Source organism: Protopterus annectens, chromosome 2.part2 (genome assembly GCF_019279795.1).
Source record: "Protopterus annectens isolate FY-2018-M chromosome 2.part2, PAN1.0, whole genome shotgun sequence".
NCBI lineage: Eukaryota > Metazoa > Chordata > Ceratodontiformes > Protopteridae > Protopterus > Protopterus annectens.
In genome coordinates this window covers 848,279,753-848,306,905 of record NC_056730.1, presented here as the reverse complement: position 1 = coordinate 848,306,905, position 27,153 = coordinate 848,279,753, and the positions used below count along the sequence as shown (strand labels likewise).

General features: G+C 37.2%; 1 protein-coding gene across 1 annotated transcript in view; it reads right to left on the bottom strand.

Moving 5' to 3' along the window:
* Positions 1–27,153, bottom strand: part of LOC122795985 (cGMP-dependent protein kinase 1-like) — a 1,306,845-nt gene that overhangs the window by 972,525 nt on the left and 307,167 nt on the right. The window contains exon 6 of the mRNA XM_044064466.1: positions 5,766–5,829. Within this exon, the coding sequence (XP_043920401.1) occupies positions 5,766–5,829 (64 nt within the window). The remainder of the gene's footprint in view (positions 1–5,765; positions 5,830–27,153) is intronic.

Sequence of the window (27,153 nt, the reverse complement as noted above, 5' to 3'; positions counted from 1 at the left end):
TGTTGTTGAGTTTTCCTTTAGTCAGCATATGAAACAGTTGAGTATGCTGTTAGATTCCATGGATCTTCTTTTCATTTTAATAGTGGCAGTGGTTATCAAACTATGCAGTAACATAAGGGATATGTGCCTATGTCTCCATAGTATTATGACATTTTTTTTCTCTTATTGCGAATTTTGCACAACATTTCTATACATCCATATTTGATATTTCCTCTAACAACTTGGTCACTTCTATCATTATTTGTAGCATTTTACAGAATGTTCCTTTTCAGTTTTCAGATACTTTCAGTCTTTGACATCAGTCAGAGTTTACTGTTAGAGCTGGAAGATGTAATAAGAAATGTAAGCAGTTCCTGTACTTTATTTAATCAAGGATTATTTTATCACTTGCTGAACCTTTGAAAGCTAAGTAGTACTTCTTTTTCATGCATCTATATTTGTGTGCGTGTGTGTGTGTGTGTGTGTGTGTGTGTGTGTGTGCGTGCGTGTGTGCGTGTGTGTGTGTGTGTGTGTGTGTGTGTGTGTGTGTGTGTGTGTGTGTGTGTGTGTGTGTGTGTGTGTCTACATCTCCAGCTATCAATTTATCTATATCTAGCTATAGGCAAAAGGTCTCCACAGTGCCCCCAACACCACCCGGTGCCCCCATCCTGGCCTACCTACACCATCCAGATTACTGAAATGGATAGAGCTGAACTCCATAAGTCATGGATGTCAGGGACCGCAGTTCCACTGATGAGTAGCTTAGAGATCACCCAACAGCCATATGGTAATCAAAACTGGCTTCTTTATAATAGGCCCAACAGTATTCCTGTCCTTACTGATCAGATGCAGGTGTGGGACTACTGGTTCCAGACTTCTCTCCTGATTCCACAGATCATCATCGACCAGCTTGTTCCTGTGTTAGCAGTGTAAGACCAGAACATTTCTAGAAATCTGCAAAAAAGCATGCTGAGCTGCAATGTAACATACATCTTTCTCAAAGAAGAAAGAGCTAAACTGTTATAAAATATTTTGTTCCTCGGAAAACTGATCTTGTCTAGGCTTATTCCCTTGAACATGTCATTTAGTTCTCAAACTATCCATGACTGAATTTACTGTTTAGCTATAACTTTCCTGTTGGAAGTTACTGTCTGAATTATCTATATATTTTAGTGAATCCATTTATTTGGTTTTTAACCACAATAATAAATCATATCTGTTGTTTTGGTTTAATGGCCATTTCATGCACTTTACTAAGTTTAGATTAAACATGGCTCTCCTTGGCTGAATGGAGTGTATTGAGAATAACACAAGATTTAAGAAAAGGACTGTGAAAACCTGCTCATTTACATAATGCAGACCAGAGCACCAATGGAAAATCACTGAATCATATCATCAGCAAGCACCATTTATGTAGAGCAGTGCTATTAGCCAGACTTGCTTAAAGGACAGCTGTGATGATTTATATAAATAATGGTTTTCAAACTTTTTTTTACTGTAAGTATCACTCACCACAATATTTGATTTACATTATAAACAATGTAGCTGCCTCATCTGCTGGAGAAGAAGTACAATCTATAAGCTCTGTTTATACACTTTCTCTGAAAAAGCATTTGCTTCCATTCTTGAATATTCTGGAACTTCCCTATACATATCAGAAGATTCTCTGCCTTTCAGGGTATTACTATCCACTTTGGCTTTCTATAGAGAAGGAACTATGTCAATTTCCCTGATACTCAAACAATTGACCGGGGTCATGCAGCATACAGAACTCACTAGTATTTCACAACCCAGCTTAGAGCCCAAATGGCTTATTGGTTTACATGATAATGAAATGTACTTATGTTTCAGATTTGTAAAAGCAGTTTTGCTGCATAACATACAAATAATCTCTAGCCTCCCTTTCCCAAAGTATATAATTGTTATGGTCTACCTCATTTTTGCTTATATAGCAGAGATAGAAAAGGAAAGATCTTTTGGACATTGCACATTTCTTCCTATATGTATCAATACATAACTTTTCTTCTGTCAGCATTCCACTTCTTCCAGTCATCCTTCAGTCAGAACAAAATCATACTCAACCAGGCTGCATCCCAGAACGAATACTGCTTTAGGTCTACCATCTCAAACATTCTGAATTCTTGTCAAGCAGTAGGGCTCCTTGTGTCTACATGTTCCCAGTCGTTTCCAACAGATGTAGCTTGTCTTTATAAGGGGAAGACGTTTAACATTTTCCCCTATCATTTGCTCCTTGGTCAAATATCTGTTTGCATCTTCAGTCATACAGTCTTTTATTTGCATCAGTGGTCATGTATCCATAATTGGCATTTGGAGATTAATTTCACCATACATACTTAAACTCAAAACCATATTTTCCACTGCTGATATTAAAAAGTTCTTTGCTAAGTCAGTGCCTCAGTACCTGCAAACAGCAATGCGGTTTCTAAGTGATGTTTTAAATTCTCACATCCTTTAGACTCATCATATTACTATCCTCTCTCACAAAAAGGGGTCAAATGATTAGTAACATCTATAAGCACAACTAAATCAAGAGTGTAGCCAGGCATACTCTATATACTCTAATGAGTACATTTTTTGTAAATCTGTTACAAACATTGGGGCTTTATAATGCCATATGACATCTACAACCATATAGGTGAATGCTTTTAAAACATGTATATAGCATGCTTACAGACAGGATTGCAAATCTAAAAACAATTCCGCTAATAGTTTTGACTGAGCAGCTGAACATTTTACACACATTAAGAGTGGGGTGGGGCAACAGCTCAAGTGATATGACCACTTTTTAAATGCCAGGTAGATGGGGGACTAGCAATAAGCATCTATGAGTACAAAATGTAATTCATTGGCTTCACCCCTGAAATCAATACCGAAACTCAGTAAAATCTCTGTATCTTACTACAAATCTAAGAATGTAACTTATTTATATACTTCACTAAAACTCTTATTAGCCCCCTCCCCATCTTTTATTCTCAGTCAGATGAGCACAATGTTATGTATTTTTGTTCTAACAATAATGGGTACTTTTCTACATTTTGTACTAATATTTATACCAAATATCTTACTGTACATTTGCTTCACTTTCTCCTGCAAGGTCCTATATGCCGGCATTGTTATATTTCATATGTTATGGATCAGCAAGGTACAGAAGGGTTAGTCCTTTTGATCTACATAACAAACAATAAATAGAAAAAAAGTAAGACTATTTATTTTTCAAAAGATATGTACTGGCAGAGACATGTCATAGGAATCAATACATCTGTGAATATAGTGAAGGAGATACAGCAGCTGGCAGTAAAATGTGTGAAGAAATACACAGATGGCCTAAAGAAGAATCAAAGGTTCCCTGTTATTTTAATGAATGCAATGAATTGCGAATGCTGTTTAGTCGAACGTCATTATGCAAAATGGCAAAATACCGAAAGCACGGAACAGCGATTTTCTTCTTAGGGAAAAAAATCACTGGGCCATTTTCGGGACTTTGCCATTTCCTCTGCTGTGGTGCAATCTTGGAGTTGGTATTTTTAAGTAGGGTGTATTTGGGGCACAGCCCCAATATCGAGGGTATGGGGGCGAAGCTGCCCCCCATTTGTTTTGTGTTTTGATTTTTCTTTTTTTTCCAGATCAGTGATTTTTTTCCTCTGGGAAAAAAATTGCTGATCCATGTGTTCGACTTTTTTGGGTTTTCGTGGATTGTGGGTCGATTATATAGCAATGGCAATTCATTGCATTTGCTTATATAATATAGACCCCCAATAAAAGCACTATCACAACTGAAAGGAGGAGGAGGAATGATGAATGAAAGAAACAAAGAAAGGAAATGATAAAAGAAAGGAAACAGATTAAAGTTAGAGGAGTACAGTACTCTGTTCTTTCAGCCATTATCATCATAATTACTGATTGTGTTACTGATGCTTCTCAATTGCAATATATATCCATGGTTTAGCTTAAATACTTTTTGAATGAGTGTCAAAGTGCACATCAAAAATTCTAGTCAATGATTTCATGTGCTCACTTTTAATGTTCTACATATAATTCATTTTTTTCTAGTTAAGTCAAGTTTCATATTTAGAACAACACAAATTAATGCCACGTAGGGTCCAAAGATGGTTGAAAAATAGTTCAATATTATAACTTAAAACATTAAGTGCTTTCATCTCAGAAAGAGAGATCTCATCAGAATAATGAAGTACCAACACAGAAGCATTATATACTGTCCAACCACTAATTTCATTGGCTGTTTGTTAGTGAAAAAATTTAATTGATTATTCTTTTAAAGAGGCAGTTTAAAAAGACTATTTTTTGCATAAGAAGGTTGTTACAAAAGAAATTCAATCCTGTTATAATAACATTCACACACTGCGTGTAAACACCATCTTTCAATTAATAAACTTATTATCACAAAAATGCCAGCCTATAAACTGTTAGCTTTTATATTAAGCACAGGAGCAATAGACACATTCTCATTCAACCCACGGGGGGAAGGTTGCTCCCAGTCTAAGTTGGCACTTCATTTCCCTTACTTTTAAAAAAGGTCTTCCACACCCCACCCCACCCCCCTGGATCCAATTTCAATTTTTCCAAGATACTAAAACAACATTTATTGAATCCATTGCACCCCAGGGAATGTTTATACAGGGCACTGTTTTCATTTTTGCTGGCAATGTCATATGTATGCTCATAAATGCGTGTCCTTTGAGCATACTCAGTCTTGCCAACATAAAATGCTAAACATCCTACACAATAGTCAAGGTATACAACTCTTTTAGTACAATTGCCATTTTAGATTGTGATTCTGCTTTTCATAGTGCTACCTAACACCAAGGTCTGATTCTTTGTAATGTAGATACACTGTTTACAACAATTGCACTTTGCGGTTCCTTTAGTTACCTTAGAAAAAAATACCCTGCTTTTTCTACAAATGGGGAGGGGTTCAAAAAATGAATATAGTGCCCTGTATAAACATTCCAGGGAGTGGAGTGGATTTAATAAATTTTGTTTTGATATCCTAGAAAAAATGTAATTGGATTCAAGAGGGGGGATTGGAAGACCTTTTTAAAAGCAAGGGAAATGAAGTAGCAACTTAGACTAGGAGTGACCTTCCCCCAGAGTTGCATGAGAATGTGTCTATTGCTGCTGTGCTTAATATAAAAGCTAACAATTTTTAGGCTGGCATTTTTTTTGTGATAAGTTTATTAACTGAAAAGTGGGATTTACACGCAGTGTGTGAATGCTATTATAACATGATTGAATTTCTTTTGTAACAACCTTCCTATGCTGAAAAAAAATGGTCCTTTTAACCTGGATCCTTAAAAGAATAATCAATTTAATTGCTTCATTAACAATCAACCAATGACATTTGTGGTTGGACAATATATAGTGCCTCTGTGTTGGTACTTCATTATTCTGATGAAGTCTCTCTTTCTTGAGATGAAAGTGCTTAATGTTTTCAAGTTGTAATATGAAGCTATTTTGAAAGCATCTTTGGAGCATTCATTTTTGCTGAGCTTAGTGTATTTGGTTAACACTGCAATGTTTTGTCCAGTTTCAAGTTTCAGATTTATACATCCTCTCGACTGTATAGTGTCATTATTGCTCTATATGATCTTGTTCATGTTTGCCATTTTGATTCACGTTAAAGCAATATAGTACAAGAGTAGGTAGTTTTGATTATTTTGTATAAGCAGTTTCTTCCTGTTTCTCAATGTTTTTCTCAATTCTCTTCTTTGAATACATTTTGTGGATTATATCATCTCAATACTTACCTCCTCCATTGAATCAAAAATCTTTGACAGCTGAGAATCAGGCAAACTTTTCAAGGTCTTGGCACTGTAAAACAAAGTATATACAAGAAGTATAGTCACACACTCTGGGAAGTTATAGACTGGTTCTATGTTTTAAGTCCTCTAAAGAATTTGAGACTTAAACTGTTATTTTTTAGTATACATCTGTGCAAAATAACTGAAAAAGAGGAGTGACAAACATAAAAACAAAAAACAAAAAACAAAAAAAAAAAGAAAACATGATCAGCTTAAAATAGAGAATCCACCGTACAGTTATACTTTATTGTTTGTTAATTTTTTTGCAGTAGGCCCTACTACTGTGTAAAATTGTAGCTCCAATGATCTATGTGGCAATGGAAGGAGAAAGGGGAAAAGTAAAACAGAGCAAAGCAAGAAACAAGTTTAGCATCAATCAAGGAGCAGACAAAAGTCTGAACTTAAGTCAGTGACACACAAGGAAGACTTTAAGATTTAGAAAAAGAAAGAACAAGGACTGAATAAACAGAAATGAAAATGCCATTGAAGAAAAAAATATTTATTCATCCTGCTATTGTGACCACCACAGTGAATTATATTAATTCTCATACCTATAATCAAACACAAAATCAATATGTGATTTAATTTGTTTTCTACAGAAAAGATGTATAGAAGCCTTGAAATAAAATACATTTCTTGAGCTTATCTTCAATTCATGACTTTATTTACAAGCTTAAATTGTTTTGTAGTGTTTCTCTTTTCTACAGCCTTTAAATATTTTATGTCTGCCTAAATTTTATTTAGATGTCCTGTAGTTACAAATGGGTTGAAATTTCATCACAATGTTCATCTTTAAACACAGATGTGCACAACCTTATCACAAATGTCTGTATATACCTATATAACACTGTCTATGTAGCTTTAATATCCAGGAGCAAAGAGAAGATTGTTTCTATGAAGTCCCTAATTCTACTCACAAGCATGATATGACGTGAAGATGAAATATGCATCTGCTAACTCAGAAGGACTCAGAACATTCTGTTAGCATTCATAATTATCTTCTAAAGATGAAACAAAAACATTTCACTGAAATAACAGTTTACCAAATATATTTTATCAATATGTTCTTCATCAAAAAACTTCTGACCTACAGGAATCTCCAGCTCACAATCCTTGCTTTCCACTAAACATATCATTATTTTATTAAAATACCCCATCCATCCATCCATCCATCCATCCATCCATCCATCCATCCATCCATCCATCCACCCATCCATCCACCCATCCACAGCCTCTTTTTCCCATTTTTGCACATGAGGTCAGGGTGTCTTCAACAGTGACAATCATCTACTGCCAATGTACACTTCACAATACTTCAGGGAAGGATATATTGTATGTAGAGCTTCTTGAAAACCCAAAAGATTTTTCTGAACAGATCTGCAGATTGTGTTTTGCCAAATAAATCTACTAAGAATCAATGTTTTGCTGCATTCAGACACATTTGTTCTGACAATTCCTGACATATATAAACAAAGGTGCTGTAAAACATAATCAGTAAACTGGAATACAGTGTTTGTATAATGAATGGGTACATGTTTCATAAACTATCTCAGTGTATTCAAAAGTCATCACTAGAATACTGAATTAGAAATAATTACCATGGCAAGTCACTCACCCATGGACCAAAATCTAAGTATTAAGTAATATTGTTGGGCTTCTAAAATACACATTAACAGACCGAAATTTGGTAGAGTGGGGAAGGGAATGTTAAATCTGTTTATGTACACTAACAGACTGATATATTGCAAAATAGGGAATGTTAAATCTATCTAATTAATGGTTGGCTTGTGTTCTGTTACAGCATGGGAGCTGTGTGCCTATAGCATGCAAACAATTCAGTCTGAGCTTAGTCCAGTTGGGAGGAAAACTTGGTGCAAGTGAGGAAGAATATTGACAATATACTTTCCAATTACATGACAAAACAAAGAAAGTCCTGTTAAAATATGACCATTTGCTTAAATCAGTGCTTCTTGCTGTGAATAAAAATGCTAGTGGAATTGTTTGTTTCTTTGAAGACAAATATGTTTCATGCAGTTAATAGATTGTATGGCTTAACGGAAATTAAACAACATTTTTTTTCCTATGAGAGATAAAAGAATGTGCACAATTCTATTCCAAAAATAACTCCAAAGCACAAACCTGGCTAGCACAAAAAACTTCAGGAAAGTTAACTCCTTAGCTAACAAAAACAGAAAGTCTTGATGTCATTTTTATAAGGCACTGTGATCCATTCACTGGAAATGTTAAATACCATTTGCTTAAGCTAAACAATTCAAATTCCAGCCTTCTCCCTTATCATGTGCCCAGAACAATTTTTGTTCTGTCTTCAATATAGATGTTACAATTCTGCATTAGAATAGCTACCGTGAAACATATCCAATATTTATTGGTAAAGATAGTTTCATAAATAGATAAACAGGTTGTTAGGCAGATGACCCCAAAAAAGCTGTGACTACATGAAACTTTGGGTGCTTACACTAACAGTACAACGTATTGCTGGGTGTACATTCTACCTCTTTAATAAGTCTAGCATTCTTGCAAACTTTCATTCAGCCTGACAGAAAGAAGACAAGAGGAGAAGAGAATATGTAGCCAATAGATTGATGGAGTGCATGTGGGACAAAACTTGCAGCAGCTGGGCATGACTGTTGAAGAAGGCAGATGAGTTGCACTGAATGAAGGGAGGTGTTGACAGTTGACAAAACACCCCAACCCTGTATAAAAAGGGTAAAAGGATTAACTATTTTTTGTATGTGCCATGGATTTGGAAGCTTGGTGCATTTCAGTGAGCAAGCAAGCCTTAAAGGATTTAAGAAAACTGCATATGACAAAATGCAAGTGTTGTACTTGAACAATAGAAGAACGCAGAGATGGTCCAATTTTTTTGAAACAGTATACTGCAATGTGACAGTAAAACCCAGGGGCAGAAAAAAATTCAATAATTTGAAACAGAAGAATATAAAATGCCACATCTCTACATAAAACTTGGATTAGACACCCCTCTATAATTTATTAAACTGTTGACACATTACGTCAGAGTGAATATAATCAAAACATTGTTATTCCTGGTAATTATTCATAAGATCCATTCAGTGACCAAACAAATGCCATTTTATTCTGCATGTGTAATCTTTTCAAAAAGAAAGGTCAATAAAAAGTATTGTCATTTAAGTATTTATTAGCGTGAGAAACAGACATTTTGCAGGTGAAATGTTTCGCAATGAGTAAGGAAAAGGTGTGTATATGTGTGGACAGGGCCAGTTTATGTGTAAAGGGTTGGCACATATAAACAGCAAGTTATTCTGCTTTTTATATTGCAAATTTCTATGTACTGCACATGCAGACAATATCCTGTTTCTTCTAATCTACGCTAGTTTCATCAGGAATTAAGCTGATTAAGGAATGTTAAACTGGTAGAAAGAATTTGCTTAACAACATCATAAAATCATGACCTATGTTTAATGTTCAGTTGCTTAAGACTGTTTTACCTATCTGCACGGCTGAATCCCTCTATAACAATGTTATGTCACTGAATCATTATATGTAACTAAGAAGAATTTAAGGTTTTATTCCCAGACTTCTTTTATTCTGCCTTTACTGCTGCTGTGTTTTAACTGCTTATTTAATTTGGACCACTTGACTTACCTTTACTTTCCAATTTTTATATTAATGCCTCAAAAAAACTGATAGACTCACATGCACAATTATTATTTATTGAAATGAAAACTTTTAAATAAGTAATTTCTCCAAAAACAACAGAGTTTCTCATCCCTATGCCTGTGGCTTGCAGATTACTATGTAGGCATTTAATGGACAAGCTTCAATATACAAGATATTTCCCCGAGTAAATACCTTCTTGATCTGTAATAAATTTGCAGATCACTGAACTTTTATGCTGCTTCCTTTCAGAAGACATTCAGTTATTTCTTAAAGTACTTCAGTTTTTCCCACTGGTCGGTCATTGTTATTATTTTATGCTAAGTGTTCTTTATATTATGTTGAATCAGATTTGTTTAACTCTTTTCTCTCTTTTCGAAATTCAAGACCAGCCTATGCCCTGAGTCTGCTATATATAGCCATCTACTGCCCTACCCTCAAACAATAAATCACAAAATGTGAAAATTTTTAGAATCACATATTGTTATGCTAAAAAAAGTAAATAAACCCATGGTTTTACATCCAAATAACTCTGGACAGTTCAGAGGTATCCTTCTTCCTACAGCTGCTGCAGCAAATGTATGTCTCCAGTAGCAGTTAATGCAATTATTGGGCTACTCAGAAAGAATGAAACAAAATGGCAGTCCTGGGTTTTACTTATCAAGCCACAGGTAATCCTATGTATTACTATTCAACCTCCAAAGCATCAGTCCCATACTTATTCTTTCAAACTTTATGACAAGTAAACTTTTTCCCACCAAAAATTCAAAATAGTCTACACCTTAATGTGCAATTAAGTCACATGCCTTCCCACTACACTACCCCTACTACATGCAGCTATAGTTTTTTTTTTCCCAAGAAAGCATACTTTCTTCAAAGCACAAATTTCTAATGTTATATTTCTGCTGCCATACACATCATTTTAAGGAAAACACATAGACTTTTATTTCCAGATTCTCATACTGTAAAACAAAATCTTTCAACTTTTTCAAACAATTTCTCGGCAAACTAAAATACTGGTTTTACACTGCTGTCATTGGTGTATTTTAGATAAGACATAGGCATACATGTGATCCCCTCCCTTTTGCCTCTTCAGTGTCAAATATTTAATACTACTACTATTATTTTTTTCATTCTTAGCTACCTTGAGCAAAGAAATCCATAAAATTACTTTGTATTCCTGTTATGTATCTCACAAAGAAATATTTTGCCTATTCATTTGTAAGTATAACCCAGGACCGCCATTTTGTTTCATTCTTTCTGAGTAACCCAATAGTTACCTTAACTGCTGCTGGAGACATACGTTTGCTGTAGCAGCTGTAGAACGAAGGATGCCTCTCAACTCTTCAGAATTTTTGGGATGTAAAAATATGGGTTTATTTATTTTTTAATACAACAATATTTTATTCTGAGACAATAAAATAAGCATATTACAGACGTCAAGCAATAGTATTAAAAAACAAAAATCACAATATAATTTGAATGCAAAAATGTTTCAAGAATCAGTCTGTGACCCTAACTGAAATAAAATGATGCCATACTCTAAAACTTATGAACAAACATGCTCCAATACACTGTGCATCTATCCATATCAATGCCCTTTTCCTGCCAAGACTTAAGTCTGTAATGCATACCATGAAATAAGGGAGATTTTGACTCTTGAATAACATTTCCCTTGAGCAAACAGAAATATGAGAAAGGTGGAGATCACTGTTTTGATCAAAAAAAAATCTGACACTGATAACCAACTCTTCAGAATTTTGAAGAATGTTTCAGAAAATGCAAAACCTGTTATTCTAGCAACATTTCAATTTTATAAGAACAATTTTTAACATCTGTCTCTTGTTTGGGCCTTTGCCCAACATTATTGTTTGCTGTGTCCGTGATTCTTGTACTGAGAAGTTGATAGGTATGGGGAGGATATGAATTCAATGAATATTGTTTTATACTAATGTTAATAAATGTTTATTTTATTTATGTTTTAACTAATTTTAATGGATGTTTTATTATCTCATTTTTATGGGCCATTTATCAGGTAATGTGGACATAGTCTGTAAAATTAAGTAATGCAGTTGAAATTTCACTTGCTGCATTATCATTATTATTATTATTATTATTATTATTATTATTATTATTATTATTATCATTCTTTGACATCTGCGGTGGTGCAGCAGTAGCATTGTTGCCTCACAGCAAGAGGTTCTCCTGTTCGATTCTCAGCTGGAGTGCCTTCTGTGTGGAGTCTGCATGTCCTCCCTGTGGTTGGGTGGGCATTCGAAAGGCATGTGTAAATGGGCGTGCCTTCATTGAAGGTTAAATGTCGAGCTGGCACCTTGGCGTTTGTGAAAATCTACTGCCAATCATTAGCAGACCGGAGTTCCACTGTGGTGACCCCTAACTGGGAAAAAACCGAAAGACAAACAACATTAACCTTTATATTCTGATGCACAAATCCAGCAAGTATAACTTCTTCTTTTTAGCAGTTGGATAGACTGGACCTAAGATCAATTTTAAGCTGTGATCCAGATAATATACAGTTTTATGACAGTATTATTGGATGATTAGCCAGAGCTTCAATTATTTTACAAAGGACAGCAGAAAGACTCTTAGGCAAAATCAGGGACATTCTGCAACATCGTAACAGATGAGATACATAAGTAGTCTTTGTAACAAAGATGAATTCAGAAGCATACAGTGACATAACAGTAAAGTAGTTCTTAGATCACACCTAAAACTGTAGTACTAACATATATCTGTAAGCACAGCTGGTCAGAATTAAGGCCACATAGCTGACAATAAGGACGGGGTGGCGCATTTATTTCTAAGAATACCTGACGTGTGACAATAAATGGCATAAGCAAATGAAGGTGCAGAGGAACTACTGCACTGAATGCAGTGCTGCATGTAATGCACTCCTAGAACACATGTACTTTCCAGTAGGAAATGATATGCTGTTGCAGACATGTTGAAGTAAGCAGAGTAATTATAATGCACATGGAGCACTGCTTCAGTAACCAAGGCTACTCCTAGAAACTGTAGGCTGCAGTCACCTCTGCAGGCACACCTACATACTGTTCAGTGTGGATAGATATCATCACATTTAATAATGCTTCAAAAGAATGACTCTAGAAACAGGTAACAGAATAGCTTAAACAGCATGGTTCTTGGTAGATGAGGTAAAACTATTATGATTTCACTTCCGCAGTAGTTATTATTGGGTGAGAGGCTATGCCTTAAAAAAAGTCTGCTTTCTCTAAAGCCAGAAAGTGACACATGAACAGCAGATATCACAAGAATTGTTGTAGTGCTACAGTACAATATGCAAAGTGACCTCTGTACCTTAGCTTAGGCAATTACATTCTTATACATCTCTTTGGTAATAAGAAATTGGTCTCTATACTTGAGCTTAGGCAATTGCATTCTTATATACGTGGCTGATAATAGGCAATTGAATTCTGGAATTTAAGGATTATAAGAGAAGAACATAGTTCACTGAACTGCAGTAGGAAAGGACCCCTATCACAACTTCAACATACCATAATACTGAACTGCATATGGTCAAGATAGAAACACCGTAAATCCTCAAAAGTGAAAATTAACATTGCCAAAAATGTAAAACACAGAAACGCAATTGAGCATGCACATACACCAGTTGTAACCTCTAAAACAATAGAAATAAAAAAAAAAACAGTTTAAACAAAATTATACATTTAATAACATTTTTGCAGGAGGGGGCTGCGCTCCTGACACCCTATATATATATATATATATATATATATATATATATATATATATATATATATATATATATATATATATATATATGCTAATTCAGTGGGGAAATGGTAAATGGAGGCAATGCATGCACAGTTGCATTTCAGTGTTTTACACTTTCAGCAATGTTTACTTTCGCTTTTGTGGATTTAGTGTTTCCGTCTCACTCATATGCAGTTCGGTATTATGGTAAGTCGACATTATGATAGGTATCCGTAGGAAGATAAGGACAGTAAGTATGCATCAAACTGTTTAAAGTCATGCTAAAATTATGGCTTCATTTAGTAGTAACTTGTATCATACAAAATTTCTGTTAAAGATTACATGTATTTTAATTGTGTTTGTGTGTGTGTATGTGTGTGTGTGTCACACACACACACACACACACACACACACACATACACACACACACACACACACACACACACACACACACACACACACACACACACACACACACACACACACACACACACACACACACACACACACACACACACGCACACAGTGTAACATGTAATGCCCCCCATTCAACTTGCTAATATCTGCTAACCTTACCTTGCCACAGAAATTAATCCAAACAATGCTTTTACCTTACAAAAAAACTTTCTGTAACACTATCACTACTCAGACAAATTTGGTCTGAATGTCTTCTGGGGTTTATCTTGTAAGATTACAAAAGGATATTGTTCTCCTTTTGCCAACCGTTTGTGTTTCAGTATCTTTGGTTTTCAGTAACTGCACTTTTCAATAAGCAGGCATTAGTCGGGAATAAGTCACTGTTTTTTCATATTGCTTTGTTGCAAAAATCTCGCACACACACACACACACACACACACACACACACACACACACACACACACACACACACACACACACACACACACACACACACACAGACACCCACACACAAGCACACTCACATATTCTGTCCAAACCACATAGAACATGAGCAAGCTCAGGAACTGGTTGCAAAAATAAAATAAGACAAATGTCAACAAAAAAATAAATAAACAAATAAATAAACTTAGTTTATAATAAAGTTTTATTTTATTTTCATAAACAGTTCCTGATGTGTGATCATGCTATATGTGTCTTGGACAGAATTTGGTTTAGGTTTACAGATGCATAGTGAAGTTGGTTTTAGTTTTTATATATGTATATGTATATATACTGTATATATAAATATATATATATATATATATATATATATATATATATATATATATATATATATATATATATATATATAGATTCACTTTATAATCTTGAAATAATGAAATTTCAAATTTCAGTATCTTGAGACTATAAAGCTGAAACCTTACAAACCCAAAACACCACAACCGGAAGTCAAAAACCATGAAACACTTCACCACACAAACAAACATAAAGACACCTACCTCCTGACACTACAAGAAACTAAAACAAAACACACAAACACAAAAAAAAAACACAAATGACTACCCTAGCTAGAAGCAGGGGGTCAAGCCCCACTGCACCCCCCCAAGTGGGGTGCTGCGCCACCCACACCCTTGCTACTTATATATACAAACGTTGAGGTCGCACTAACCACCAAAACACAGAAAACATACCACTATACACTCCAAACACACTCACATACACACAAACCCTACTACAAACCCTTTAAAAACGAACACTTTCATAATATGCCATCACAACCGCGGGTTCGACATTTCCATTTGGGATATTGCAGTTTCGCACAACTGCAGTTTCAACACTTTGGTCTCGGGGTACTGAAATTTGACATTTCAGTATTTCGTGAGTCCAAAGTATAAATATATATATACATAAATATATATATATATATATATATATATATATATATATATATATATATGTGTGTGTGTGTGTGTGTGTGTGTGTGCATATGTATGTGGCTTCCTTGTTTTTTTTAACATACTTTTGTTCAATGGATGCAAGTGTTGGTAGAGATAGTGGAACATTCACATTTTTAAATATTCAAAATCTCAAAGGTATGTTTTGGCAATACAAGTAAGTGGGGTTTGAAAAGGGGTGGGAGTGTTTCTTCATGTGTTTCAATGTTACTTGTGTGTGTGTGTGTGTGTGTGTGTGTGTGTGTGTGTGTGTGTGTGTGTGTGTGTGTGTGTGTGTGTGTGTGCACACTGCATGATCGCGTGTGTGTGTACACACTTACATGCACAAAAGTGTGGCTTAGGATAGGGGAAAATTTAGGGAATGATGTAGTGTTAGTAGTATGTATGTGTGCTGGTGTGTGTTTATTTGTCCATGTTTCTCTCATGTGGTTGAAGTGTTACAAGAAGTTTTTTTTTTTTACATAAGTTGTTGTGTTAGGGATGGGGGCAGATGCAATGAGACAGATAGTTGAAAAGATGCTACAGATGAGGATGGAGTTCAGATGGGCATTCCTAGACATGGAGAAAATATATGATAGGGTGCCAAGAAAGCTGATATGGACAGTCCCGCAATTGTTCGAAACCCCAGAAACATTGGTAGAATTAGGGCAGGTGATGTACAAGGACATGATGATATAAGCACAAACAGTGTTCTGACACACAGAGAGTTCCTAATGGGAGTGGGTATGCATCATGGTTCAGCTGTGAGCCCACTGCTGTTCATACTGGTAAGGGCCTCCATTATTAAACAGGTCAGGAGGAACAGAACAACAAAGCTGTTGTATGCAGACAATATGACATTATAGGCAGACTCTGAAAAAACAGCACCAATAAATGAAAGGGGAATGGAATGCAAAATTGAAGGTACATGAAATGAAACTGAGTACAGATAAGACAGTTATTATGACAAGACATGAGGGAAGCAGAAGAAACTCACAATTGAGAAATTAGGGAGAATAGTGGAACAGGTTGACAGCTTCAAGTATATAAGAGATTTGGATGAGTAGAAGTGAAGTCAAACTAGCTAGAATCAGTGAGGCTGCAGCCAACTGGTGAAGAATGCCAGGGTAATGTGACAGAAGAATGCCAAAGAAGCTGAAGGATAAAGTGTACAAAATGGTGGTGGTGTGACCAGTACTGGCACATTTATTTAACATTTGTTAACTGGGAAAGTCTGACTTGGAATGAGCCAATTTTCAGTGGAGGCCCAGGGAGAAACACTCCAAACACATGTCTTTGCAACATGGGAGGAAATCAAAGCACTCGGAGGAAACCCACATGAACACAGGGAGGACATGCAGACTCCGCACAGAAGGCACCCCAGCTGAGAATTAAATTGGAGAACCTCTTGCTGTGAGGTGACAACGTTAGCACTGCACCACTCATATAGTATGGAAACCTGGGCAGTGAAGGCAAAACAGCTGAGGAAGCTAGAGGAGATAGAGATGAAGTGACTGTGTGGGGTAGGATGCTCACCATGAGACAGAGGAAAAAATGAGGACATCTAATCAGATAGAGATGAAATGACTGTGTGGGGTAGGATGCTCACCGTGAGACAGAGGAAAAAATGAGGACATCTAATAAGATAGAGATGAAATGACTGTGTGGGGTAGGATGCTCACCATGAGACAGAGGAAAAAATGAGGACATCTAATCAGATAGAGATGAAGTGACTGTGTGGGGTAGGATGCTCACCGTGAGACAGAGGAAAAAATGAGGACATCTAATCAGATAGAGATGAAGTGACTGTATGGGGTAGGATGCTCACTGTGAGACAGAGGAAAAAATGAGGACATCTAATCAGATAGAGATGAAGTCACTGTGTGGGTGCAGGATGCTCACTGTGAGACAGATGAAAAAAATGAGGACATCTAATCAGAAGACTAAGTAGCTCCAGCTGCTGAGAAGTCAAAGAGAGCAGATTACTGTGTTTAAACGCATACAGGAGAGCAGAAAACAATTTTGGGAACAAGATTTGGGGCATACAGGAAGAAGGCAAGTGGAAATGAGAACATCCGTCAAAGAGATGGATGGATGGAAGGATGGATGGATGGATGGATGGATGGATGGATGGATGGAGTATAGAAGACCCACAAAGTGAGGCATAACTCTCAAACAACATAGGAGAGTGGCGCTGAAGTGTGAAAGACGGCAACAGTTAAAACAATATCAAGAAATGGTGAAATAACCAAGGCACAGAATGTCCTATGCATGAATTTATTTAATAAGACTTAGTTCTTTACATTCTTTACATTTTTGTTATATAATGGGGAATTTTATTAACTATTTATATTTTTTTCAATCTATACCCTGCTGAAAAGCAGTGACATTGTAGTCAGATAATAAAAATGAAATCACCTAAAATTAATAAATGTTAATAGTCATTTCAATAGAAAAATACATTCTGTCAATACATGTCTAAGTACTTAAATCAGAAGAGTAATGAATAAAATGCAAAGAGTCAGATTCTGCAAAAGCAAATCATTTCCTATTTTAAAAAAGGTTTATGTCTAGGTTCTTTACTTATACCAGAATCTTCTTTACTTAATATACAGTTAAAATGACTTTCCAAAACAAAGTTACATTTTAGATTATCTAATAATCTATCAAAATATTTGGTTACCAGTTCAACTACAAGTCCTACTATCTAATACATTTTTGCTAATGTAATAAACCAAATTTTGAAATTCAGTCACACTACTGGAAACAATCCTTTTGTGTCATTACACAGAATGAAAGATTCAGGTATAATAACTTTATTTTTTCCATATCATTTACTTGCCTTTTCTTTCTCTTTAAAAGGAATTCACTAGATTCCAAATGTATAAATGTCTTTTTCAGGTAAGTTTATTTCCTGTAGTAATGCTATATCTGGGCTATTACATTTGAAGCATTTCAACAATCCCGTGCTTTTACAATCACTATTTAGATCATTCATGTTTTAAAAAAAAACTAATATATTTGTTAATTATGTTTTGATAAATATATAATTATTTGATTTGTACACTGTGATAAATATAACAAATTATATTCAGTAGTAACCTAATATAATTAAACTTGCTTAACAGATTGTGAACTGTGCATAGATACAGACTAATAAGCACACACATTAATACAAATAATTTATACAGTTCCACTCAATCTAACATGATGACTGAATCTCAAGGTTCCTAGTCTGGTTAACACTTAACAAACTTCCATTTAACCATTGGCGTACATGAGGTATAAAACAATTAACCACATATATGAGTGAAGGCAAAAGAGTGAGGAATGATTTAGACATGTTAAAACTTTATTTTCTTCTCTAAGTCAAATAGGTTTTGTCAGTTATTATTTATATATTATTCTTTAATTAACTCGGTAGAGTGTCTGGTCTACTGACCCTGTTCCGTTGCAACATAGACCAAAATACAGGATGTGTGAAATGTTAACTCACACAATTTAAAATATGAGCCAATTGATAATGATTAAAGTGAAACTGTAAGATGGATCAGTGTCCAAAATACTCAAACAAATGTTAGCATGAAAGAAAAACACTTGCTTTCAAACTTCAGCAGGATGTTAATGCACACAAGGTATACATAAAAATGATAGCCCACCAGGAAAGCAATCCCTTAGTAACAGCAAGGGACAGCAAAATGACAAACAAATCAAAAGTCATTATACATATGAGACTTGATCTCCGACATATGGCCATATACAGTAACAACCTAACCTGAATGACCAGTGTGCCAACTGTCAAATTATAAAGCATGGATTAGTGTCTCAAACAATGCAGTGACATCTGAAGAAGAGAGCTGAGCATTAGATCATATGGTAGAGGGCAGAAGAGACTTGTGTTGACCAAGATGCATTAAGAGAAGAAAAGCAATAAAGGGAAAATGCTTGAAAACCATTAATTTAAATTAAATGTCTGCATTACTTATATCCGATGTAGGTATACTGTAAAACATTAATTAATATTTATTAAATGTTGTGACTTACTTTACGTAGAGTTCAAATACCTTGTCTTTGTATCTCTAAACATTCTACCTCATGATTACTTTTAATGGAAAACCATCTGTGGGGGGGGGGGCTTCATTCTATTGAAGCACCTGATAGGTTATATCTGCTTCAATCCCCTAACATATCACCAATTCCCACCCACCCCTACATCAGCTGCACTTATATTAAGCTAATCTCCACTCAACACATTACCAACAATCATAAAACAGCTTAAAATCTGTACTTTTGCCCCTTCTTCACACACCCACTAACTACCCTTCTTCACACACCCACTAACTACTTCCTACCTTTCTTCTTTCATTTGGATTTCTTCTGCATTGTAACTCAACACCTCCCACTTCGCCCAACTGACAACCAGTCAAACCCTTTCCAGCCCTCTATCACTATCCAGTTTATATTTTCACTAACTGAACACTTATACAATAATTAACATTCTGTTCAAGGTACTACAATTCACTTTCCTCCTTTTTCTAGCACACATAACCAACTATCGTAAACATCTCAAAACCAGTCTTACGCACACTGCTCAGTCCATTGCTCTCAATGATAATTACTCCAATGTTTCATTCAGCATTTCCCACAACCTTTGCAACCTAGCTCATATCCATTCTTTCCAAACAAATGTATATAAAATTAACTAAACAACTTAGACTAGTCACAAAGAACAAATGTAAAACCAAGCGGCACTGTATATTCCAGCTATCGCTACCTAGTCTGCAACTATGTGGTGGCATTCACCCCAACCCAAGTCCATCCACAAAAGCCTCTCCCATCACACAACCATTAATAATGTAACACCTCACTCCTGTAACTTGGACAAAACAAGTCTAAAATGTATAAACATTAACTTTAGGAGCATCTATAACAAAGCAACTAAACTGTATGCCTTCAAATCTATGCGTGACCCCCACCCCCACTTGGGATTAACTACGATACACATTTTCCACTTCATCCACTGTATTGTAACGAAATAAAACTCCAGGAAGCAAGAACCTGACACCCTACAGCTTTTCTGTTGTAATAGGTGAATTGCAACTTAGTTTTTGTTAGGTGTTAAGGCTTAAAAGGTGTATGCATAACATCAGTGAAGGGTTCCAGCCAATTGACACTAGATTGGGACAATTCTTTGAATCAGCCTTACACACACACGCACACATGCACACACACACACACACACACACACACACACACACACACACACGCACACACGCACACACGCACACACGCACACACACACACACACACACACACACACACGCACACACACACACACACACACACACACACACACACACACACACACACACACACACACACACACACACACACACACACACACACAGTCCCAAGCCTTTACTGTTTACATTAGTAAATGTTGCTTTTACTTTCAGCATAGTCTCTAGACTAATCACAACTCTCTCTAATTTACACTGCAGGCATATAAACAGGGCTGTTTGGCAGTTTTAAAGTATTCCAGAGCTACTTCAGTTAAGCTTTTGTTAGATACTGATATTTTAAACTCAGTACTCACCTTTATACTGATAATTTTTTCAGGTCTTCTCCCTGTGGGGCTGAACCCGCTCCCTGCCCCCGTCCCCACCCTCCCCCCATAACATCAACCTTATACCTAGCCTGACCCCTCCCATACTTTTCTTCCACCTATCCCATAACCCCCCTAATTATTCCTCTATCATACCTCCTCATTACTGTACTCTACCTCCCCACCCATTTCTAAATAAGCCCATATAGTACTCCATCCTCTAAACTACTTCTATCCTGCTCATATTCTTTATCACACTGCACTCAACCACCATCATGTCCATCACAACTATTACTTTGATCTTGCTTCTCTCACTTGCACTCTCTCTCCTAACAATAATCAGAACTTTCCAGGCACCCAACGTACCCTGTACATACCTGTACAACCAGCACCCATAATCCACAATTATCAAGTTACTCAGACATCCACCCTAGCTTATTTACAGCTAATACCTCTGTACTATGCAAAGTGAAAATTCTAACTCTCCAAAGACACTCCCTTTATCATACCACCAGCAGCAACTACACCCATTTTTAGGAAAAAAACTGAGAAGTATAACCTACACAATTTGCCAAAGCACTATTTCCGAGTGTGGTGATGTACAACTCAACCCAAGCCCAGCCCCCCTCAGCTCCAGCAAATCTAGCAAATCTCTTATGCTATCAACCATAAATCTCCAAAGCCTTAGTAACAAGATATCTGAACTCCATGCCTGGATTTCTAAGTACAACCCAGATATTATAGCAGTTACTGAAACCTAGTTGAAATCATATATAAAAGACACTGAATTTCTCCCCCTAAGATACTCAAGCCTGAAAGTCGATCGACCCAACAAGAGAGGAGGAGGAATAGCAATACTTTTCCCTAGCAATTACACATTAATCCCCTACTCAAAACCAACACCCAACTTCTCCCCAGCCGAAGTACTAATCTCTATATTAATACTTAACAACCGTAAAAACATTTGCATAATTGCTCTTTATATTCCCCCAGGAAACAACATACCAATATTAGAAAACATACTTGCCTGGACTTCCCAAAATACAGATAATGAAACCATCATTCTAGGTGATGTAAATATTGATTGTCTAGACATAGGCCACAACAACCCCTCAAAAAACATAAATCTTTACAACTTCTCCCAACTAATTGAAGATATCACTAGACCTCACAAAAATTACAACTGGGGCTCCACAGTAGGCTGGATATTAGTGTCCCACCCTTTCAATGTCATCAGTGCAGGCATACTACCTAATACCATTAGTGACCACCACCCAGCATACATCATACGCAAAACTCCTCCAACCACAGGCCAACACCAATACAAATCTACCAGAAATTTTACTAAGTTCCAATCATCCATATTTAATGAAACCTTAGCTAAAGTAAACTGGAAACCCCTCAAATCCCTACCACTCAATAAGGCTGTTGAATTCTTTAACTCAACATTTATAGACATCCTAAATAGGCAAGCACCCACCCACCAAAAACGAATAAAACATAATCATGCATGCTGGCTCTCAAAATCCACCAAAGAAGTAATGTCCACAAGGGATAAAATCTGGAAATCATGGCAGAAAAACAAAGACCCCTCAACTCTACTACATTACAAGCAACTCTGTAACCAGCCAAACGTCTAATAACCACTGATAAAAAAGACCACTACTTCCACCTACAAAGCCAACATAAAAATAATCCCCAAAAATTCTGGTCTTCCATCAGCCTTCTATTACACCCAGGCTCTCAAAGCAATCCATCCCCTGACCCACAAAAACTCCCACTGAACTTGCTAACCTCTTCAATTCCTACTTCATTGACACCATAGCTAACCTAACCGTCACCTTTCCTACAGTTAACAGCACCACCACCAAGACAGCTGATGACCAAATCATCCCAGAAAACTAGTCTACCCTTAACCCTAACCTAAAATTCTCCCCCATACCCACCAGCACAATAAAAAAAACTTTTACTTAAGCTAAAACCCTGTACTCTGGCCCCTGACAATCTACCCCCAAACTTCCTGCTGCTAGCAGCAAACTCTATAGCTTATCCCATCAGCATACTCATTAACAGATCGATTAAAGAATCCCTTGTCCCAGACATGTGGAAAAAAGCATTCATTCTTCCCTTACACAAAGGTGGCACCAACACAGACACCACAAACTTTTGACCTATAGCAATTCTCTCCCCCCTCTCTAAAATACTGGAAAAATGCATCCATGCCCAACTCCTCAACCACCTGCATGAAAATCAAATTTTATCACCCACTCAGCATGGTTTCAGACCAGGACACAGCACCACTACCGCCCTCCTATTCTTCCTTGATGCAGTTAACTGGGAATGGGATTCTGGTAAAATAATTGCTTCACTTTTCCTTGACCTCTCCAAAGCTTTTGATACCATTTTCCACACTATCCTGCTCTCTAAACTATCGACCCTGCACATTTCTCCCCCTACCCCTACCCTACAATGGTACAACAGCTATCTCTCCAATAGGCAGCAATCCACCAAATGGCAACAGTCTTAGTCTCCCTTTCTCAATACTTCCACAGGGGTACCCCAAGGCTCCATACTTGGTCCTCCCTTATTTAACATCTTTATTAACAACTTTCACACCACTCTCCCACAATGCTCAGTAATCCAGTATGCTGATGACTCTACAATAATATGCACTGCAAATTCCAGCTCTGAACTCCAGCAAATCACCCAGAATGCCCTCACATCTACTGAATCTTGGATGGTTAACAATCATCTTGCCCTAAATCCAAAAAAAAACTAAACTAGTAATTTTTACTCCTAGGAAAACCACTCCATTTGATAAAAAACTCTTCACTATACAAGCCCAAGACAATACCACTATAGAAGTTGTCCCACACACTAAATTACTAGGCATTATTATAGATGAAAACCTTAACTTTGACCTACACATAAACAATAACATCAAAAAAACACACCAAAAGCTTGGTATGCTCTACAGGCACCAACACTTTCTTAGCCTCTCTACTAGACAAACCCTTGCAACTACCTTTTTATTACCCTCTCTCCTTTATGGTGCCTCTCTCCTCACTAATATCCGAAATTCTACAAAATCCAAACTTGCTATGTGTTACAACAAAATAGCAAAATTCGCCAACAAGGTCAAATTCTCATCCCACCACTGTAAGTCACTGAAACAATTAGGGTGGCTGGAACTCCCCCACCACCTCTCATTCACCCAACTAACTGCTGTGCACAAAATAATCTACAGACCCACAGACTGTCCTGCTCTCTCAACTCTACTTGCCAAATACCATTCCAGCAGGCATCTAAGATCTGAAAATCATCCACTTCTAAAAGTAGAGAAGCCCACCTTACCTGCTGGTCAACTCCTCTATGCCTTCACTGTTGCCAAACTATGGAACTCACTTCCGCCTTCTATAAGAAACACAGGCAGCACCACCACCTTCAAACAAATGCTGAAAAATCATCTCAACTCTTCCTGGCTATGTTCCTGCTCTATAACCTAACCTCTTCACTCTCCTTATATGATTACTAAACTCCTATGTCTTTTGCTACTAGTGACTGATGATATTTTCTCCATATTTATTTTTATCTTCACTTGTTGATACTGGTACAATAATACTGATCTCTGTTTATACCACTCTGATTGAATTCATTGATTTCTGCTTTAATGTATATTTTCTGTATATATTACTGTAATCAAACAAACTAGATTCCTGCTTTTATGTATATATTCTGTATATATTACTATATGTACTATCTGTAACACTGTTTCTGCTTCTGTACTAATTAATGTTTATATTTTTTCTGTATCTTGTTGCAGCATTTCTCCCCGGGCCTCCACTGAAAATGGGCTATTTTAGGCCCAGTGGACTTATCCCGGTAAACAAATGCAATAAATAAATAAAGAAATCTCATTACAACCCTAACATTCTCATACCACAGAAGCACGAAAAAAACCTGAAGTCAAAGACAAAGAAATCTTCCCACCCAGATAGTATCCTTCAAGCATTCCCACCCAGATAGTATCCTTCAAGCAGACCATATATCCAAAAAAGCAGGTTGGGTACCTATTATATACCCAAAACACCTGAACATAGGTTCATAGGTTTATAGGTATGTACTAAGCTAATGGCCCTGGAGCCTTTATAAGTCTAGCCCATAGGATTACCCTGGTATCTTGCCACCCAGCCTTAGTTCCCAGTGTGTCTGTCAAGTAGAGCCACTGAGGTGATCCCTGGGGTGAATTTTCTATTTCCCATCCACTCATCAAGATTTCTCTTGAAGAGGGCTAGTGAGGTGCTCTGTTTGACATGTATGGAAAGTCTGTTCCATAGCATGGGCAGTCTCTGGGACTTTCTGACCACAGTGACAATGTGGTGGTCAAAAGGGAGGTTGCTGTCGACCTGTTTTCCCAGATATCTTATAACGGCTTCTGTGTTCAGTGGACTACCATCGATGTGATAATTCATGGGAACTGGGTTTTTCCCAAAGGGGATGATGACACATTTTTTGGCATTGAGCTTAAGGCCATGGTTCTGACACCAGTCGTTGGTCTCAGTGAGGCCTTTCTGTAAGATGTCAACATCATTTAGGGAGTTAATAATGGCTCCTAACTTGCAATCATCTGTGACTTTGTCAGCCACAGTCCCTTTGTGTTGGCCTGGACTTCTAAGAAATAGATACCAAAGAGGAGAGGACCCAGGACTGATCCCTGTGGGACTCCACTCGTGACTGGTTGGCAGTCTGACTTGGAGTCAGCTACTTTCACACTGTGGGTTCTATCTGTGAGCCGGTTTGCAACCCATCTAGTGATATAGGGGTTGATGCCTAGCTTAGTAAGTTTGTCTATGATTCCTGAGTGGGGAATGGTATCAAAGGACTTGGCCAGATCAAGGTAGGCTATATGAACTACCTTGCCTTCATCCACAGTTCTGGTGACTGACTGAAAGAAGTTGACCAAGTTGAGCAGGCATGATCTGCCCTTCACAAAACCAAACTGTGTGGGATCCAGAGTTTGGAGATTCCCTATATCCTTGTTTATTAGGTCCATGATGATATGTTCCATAGCTTTGCATGTCAGACTTGTCAGGCTAATGGGGCAATAGTTCCCAGGGTCTGTAGTCACTCCTCCTTTGTGGAGAGGGATGAGTATAGCAGTGTGTTATTTGGTAGAGACAAAGCCTGAGGTGAGGCTGTGATTGAGCAGGGCACACAGGTGAGGTGCCAGTTCACTCTGTAGTTTATGTAGAACACAGCCAGGGATATTGTCAGGTCCCATAGAAGCTTTATTCTTGGCCTTGGATAGTGCTGTTTTAACCTGTGTAGCAAAAATACTGGGTGCCTGGCAATCTATCGGTTTTATGATTAGTCTTTTTGGGGAGGTAAAGTTGGCACTGAATCTGTCAGCCAGTACATTGGCAATATCTGTTGGCTCAGTATAGGTGGTACCATTGTGCAATAGCTCAAAGCAAATCTGGGTATTGCCGTGAAGATTCTTTACATAACTATAGAAGGCCTTGTGGTTGTCTTTACTATTTACTGCAATTCTGTTTTCATAGCCAGCTTTAGAGGATTTGATGAGGGATCTCAACTTTTTGTTGAGGATGATAAGGGAGTTTTTCCAGTATTGGGACTTCACCTTATTCTACATCAGTTTCCTCCTTCTGTTGTAGAGTTTGTTTGTGGCATGGGACCACCAGATTGGTTTCCTTTTTTTAGAGGAGAGTGTCATGATTCTATTGGGTATGGTGAAATCCATGTATTTGTGTACATGTTCGTACAGTGCATTGGTGTATGATTTGGTGGTCATGCAACTATTCTCCAATTGCATGGGTGCCATGAAGTTAGCCACCTCTGTTTTTAGGAGCCCGAAGTTAGCTTTGGAGAAGTTTTTCATGTTGGTTACCTTTGAGTGGAGGGGGTGGGAGGGATGTGGATTTCCAAGGTGATTTGTTTGTGGTTATATCTAACCAGGGAGGAGCTGACTATTGGTGTAGAGCAGCAGTCATCCATGTTAGTAATGACCAGGTCAAGGATGTTGTTTCTTCTAGTGGGGGTAAGAGCAAGCTTGTCCAGAGCATTAGAATTAATGAATTTCAGGAAACATCGGGCAAGTGTATTGGTACATGAGTAGTTTTCCAGTTAATAGAGGGGTAGTTGAAGTCACCTTGTATGAGAGTGTTAGGCTGGACACTAATATTCTCCAGGGTGCTTAGGAACATGGAGTGTGAGTCTTGGGACATGGTTGGGGACCTATAACAGGCTACGACCTGAATTGTTATCTTACCCAATGTTAGCTGCACCTAAAGTATCTCTGATGCAGTATGTTGGGATACCAGTCTGGAGGTGTGTGCATCCTTTATGAATATGGAAACACCACCGCCTTTGGATCTTTGGTCCAAGTTCTGGGGCCAAAAGGTGTGGAATGAGATATAGCCTGGTAGTGCAGGGGTGCTTTCTG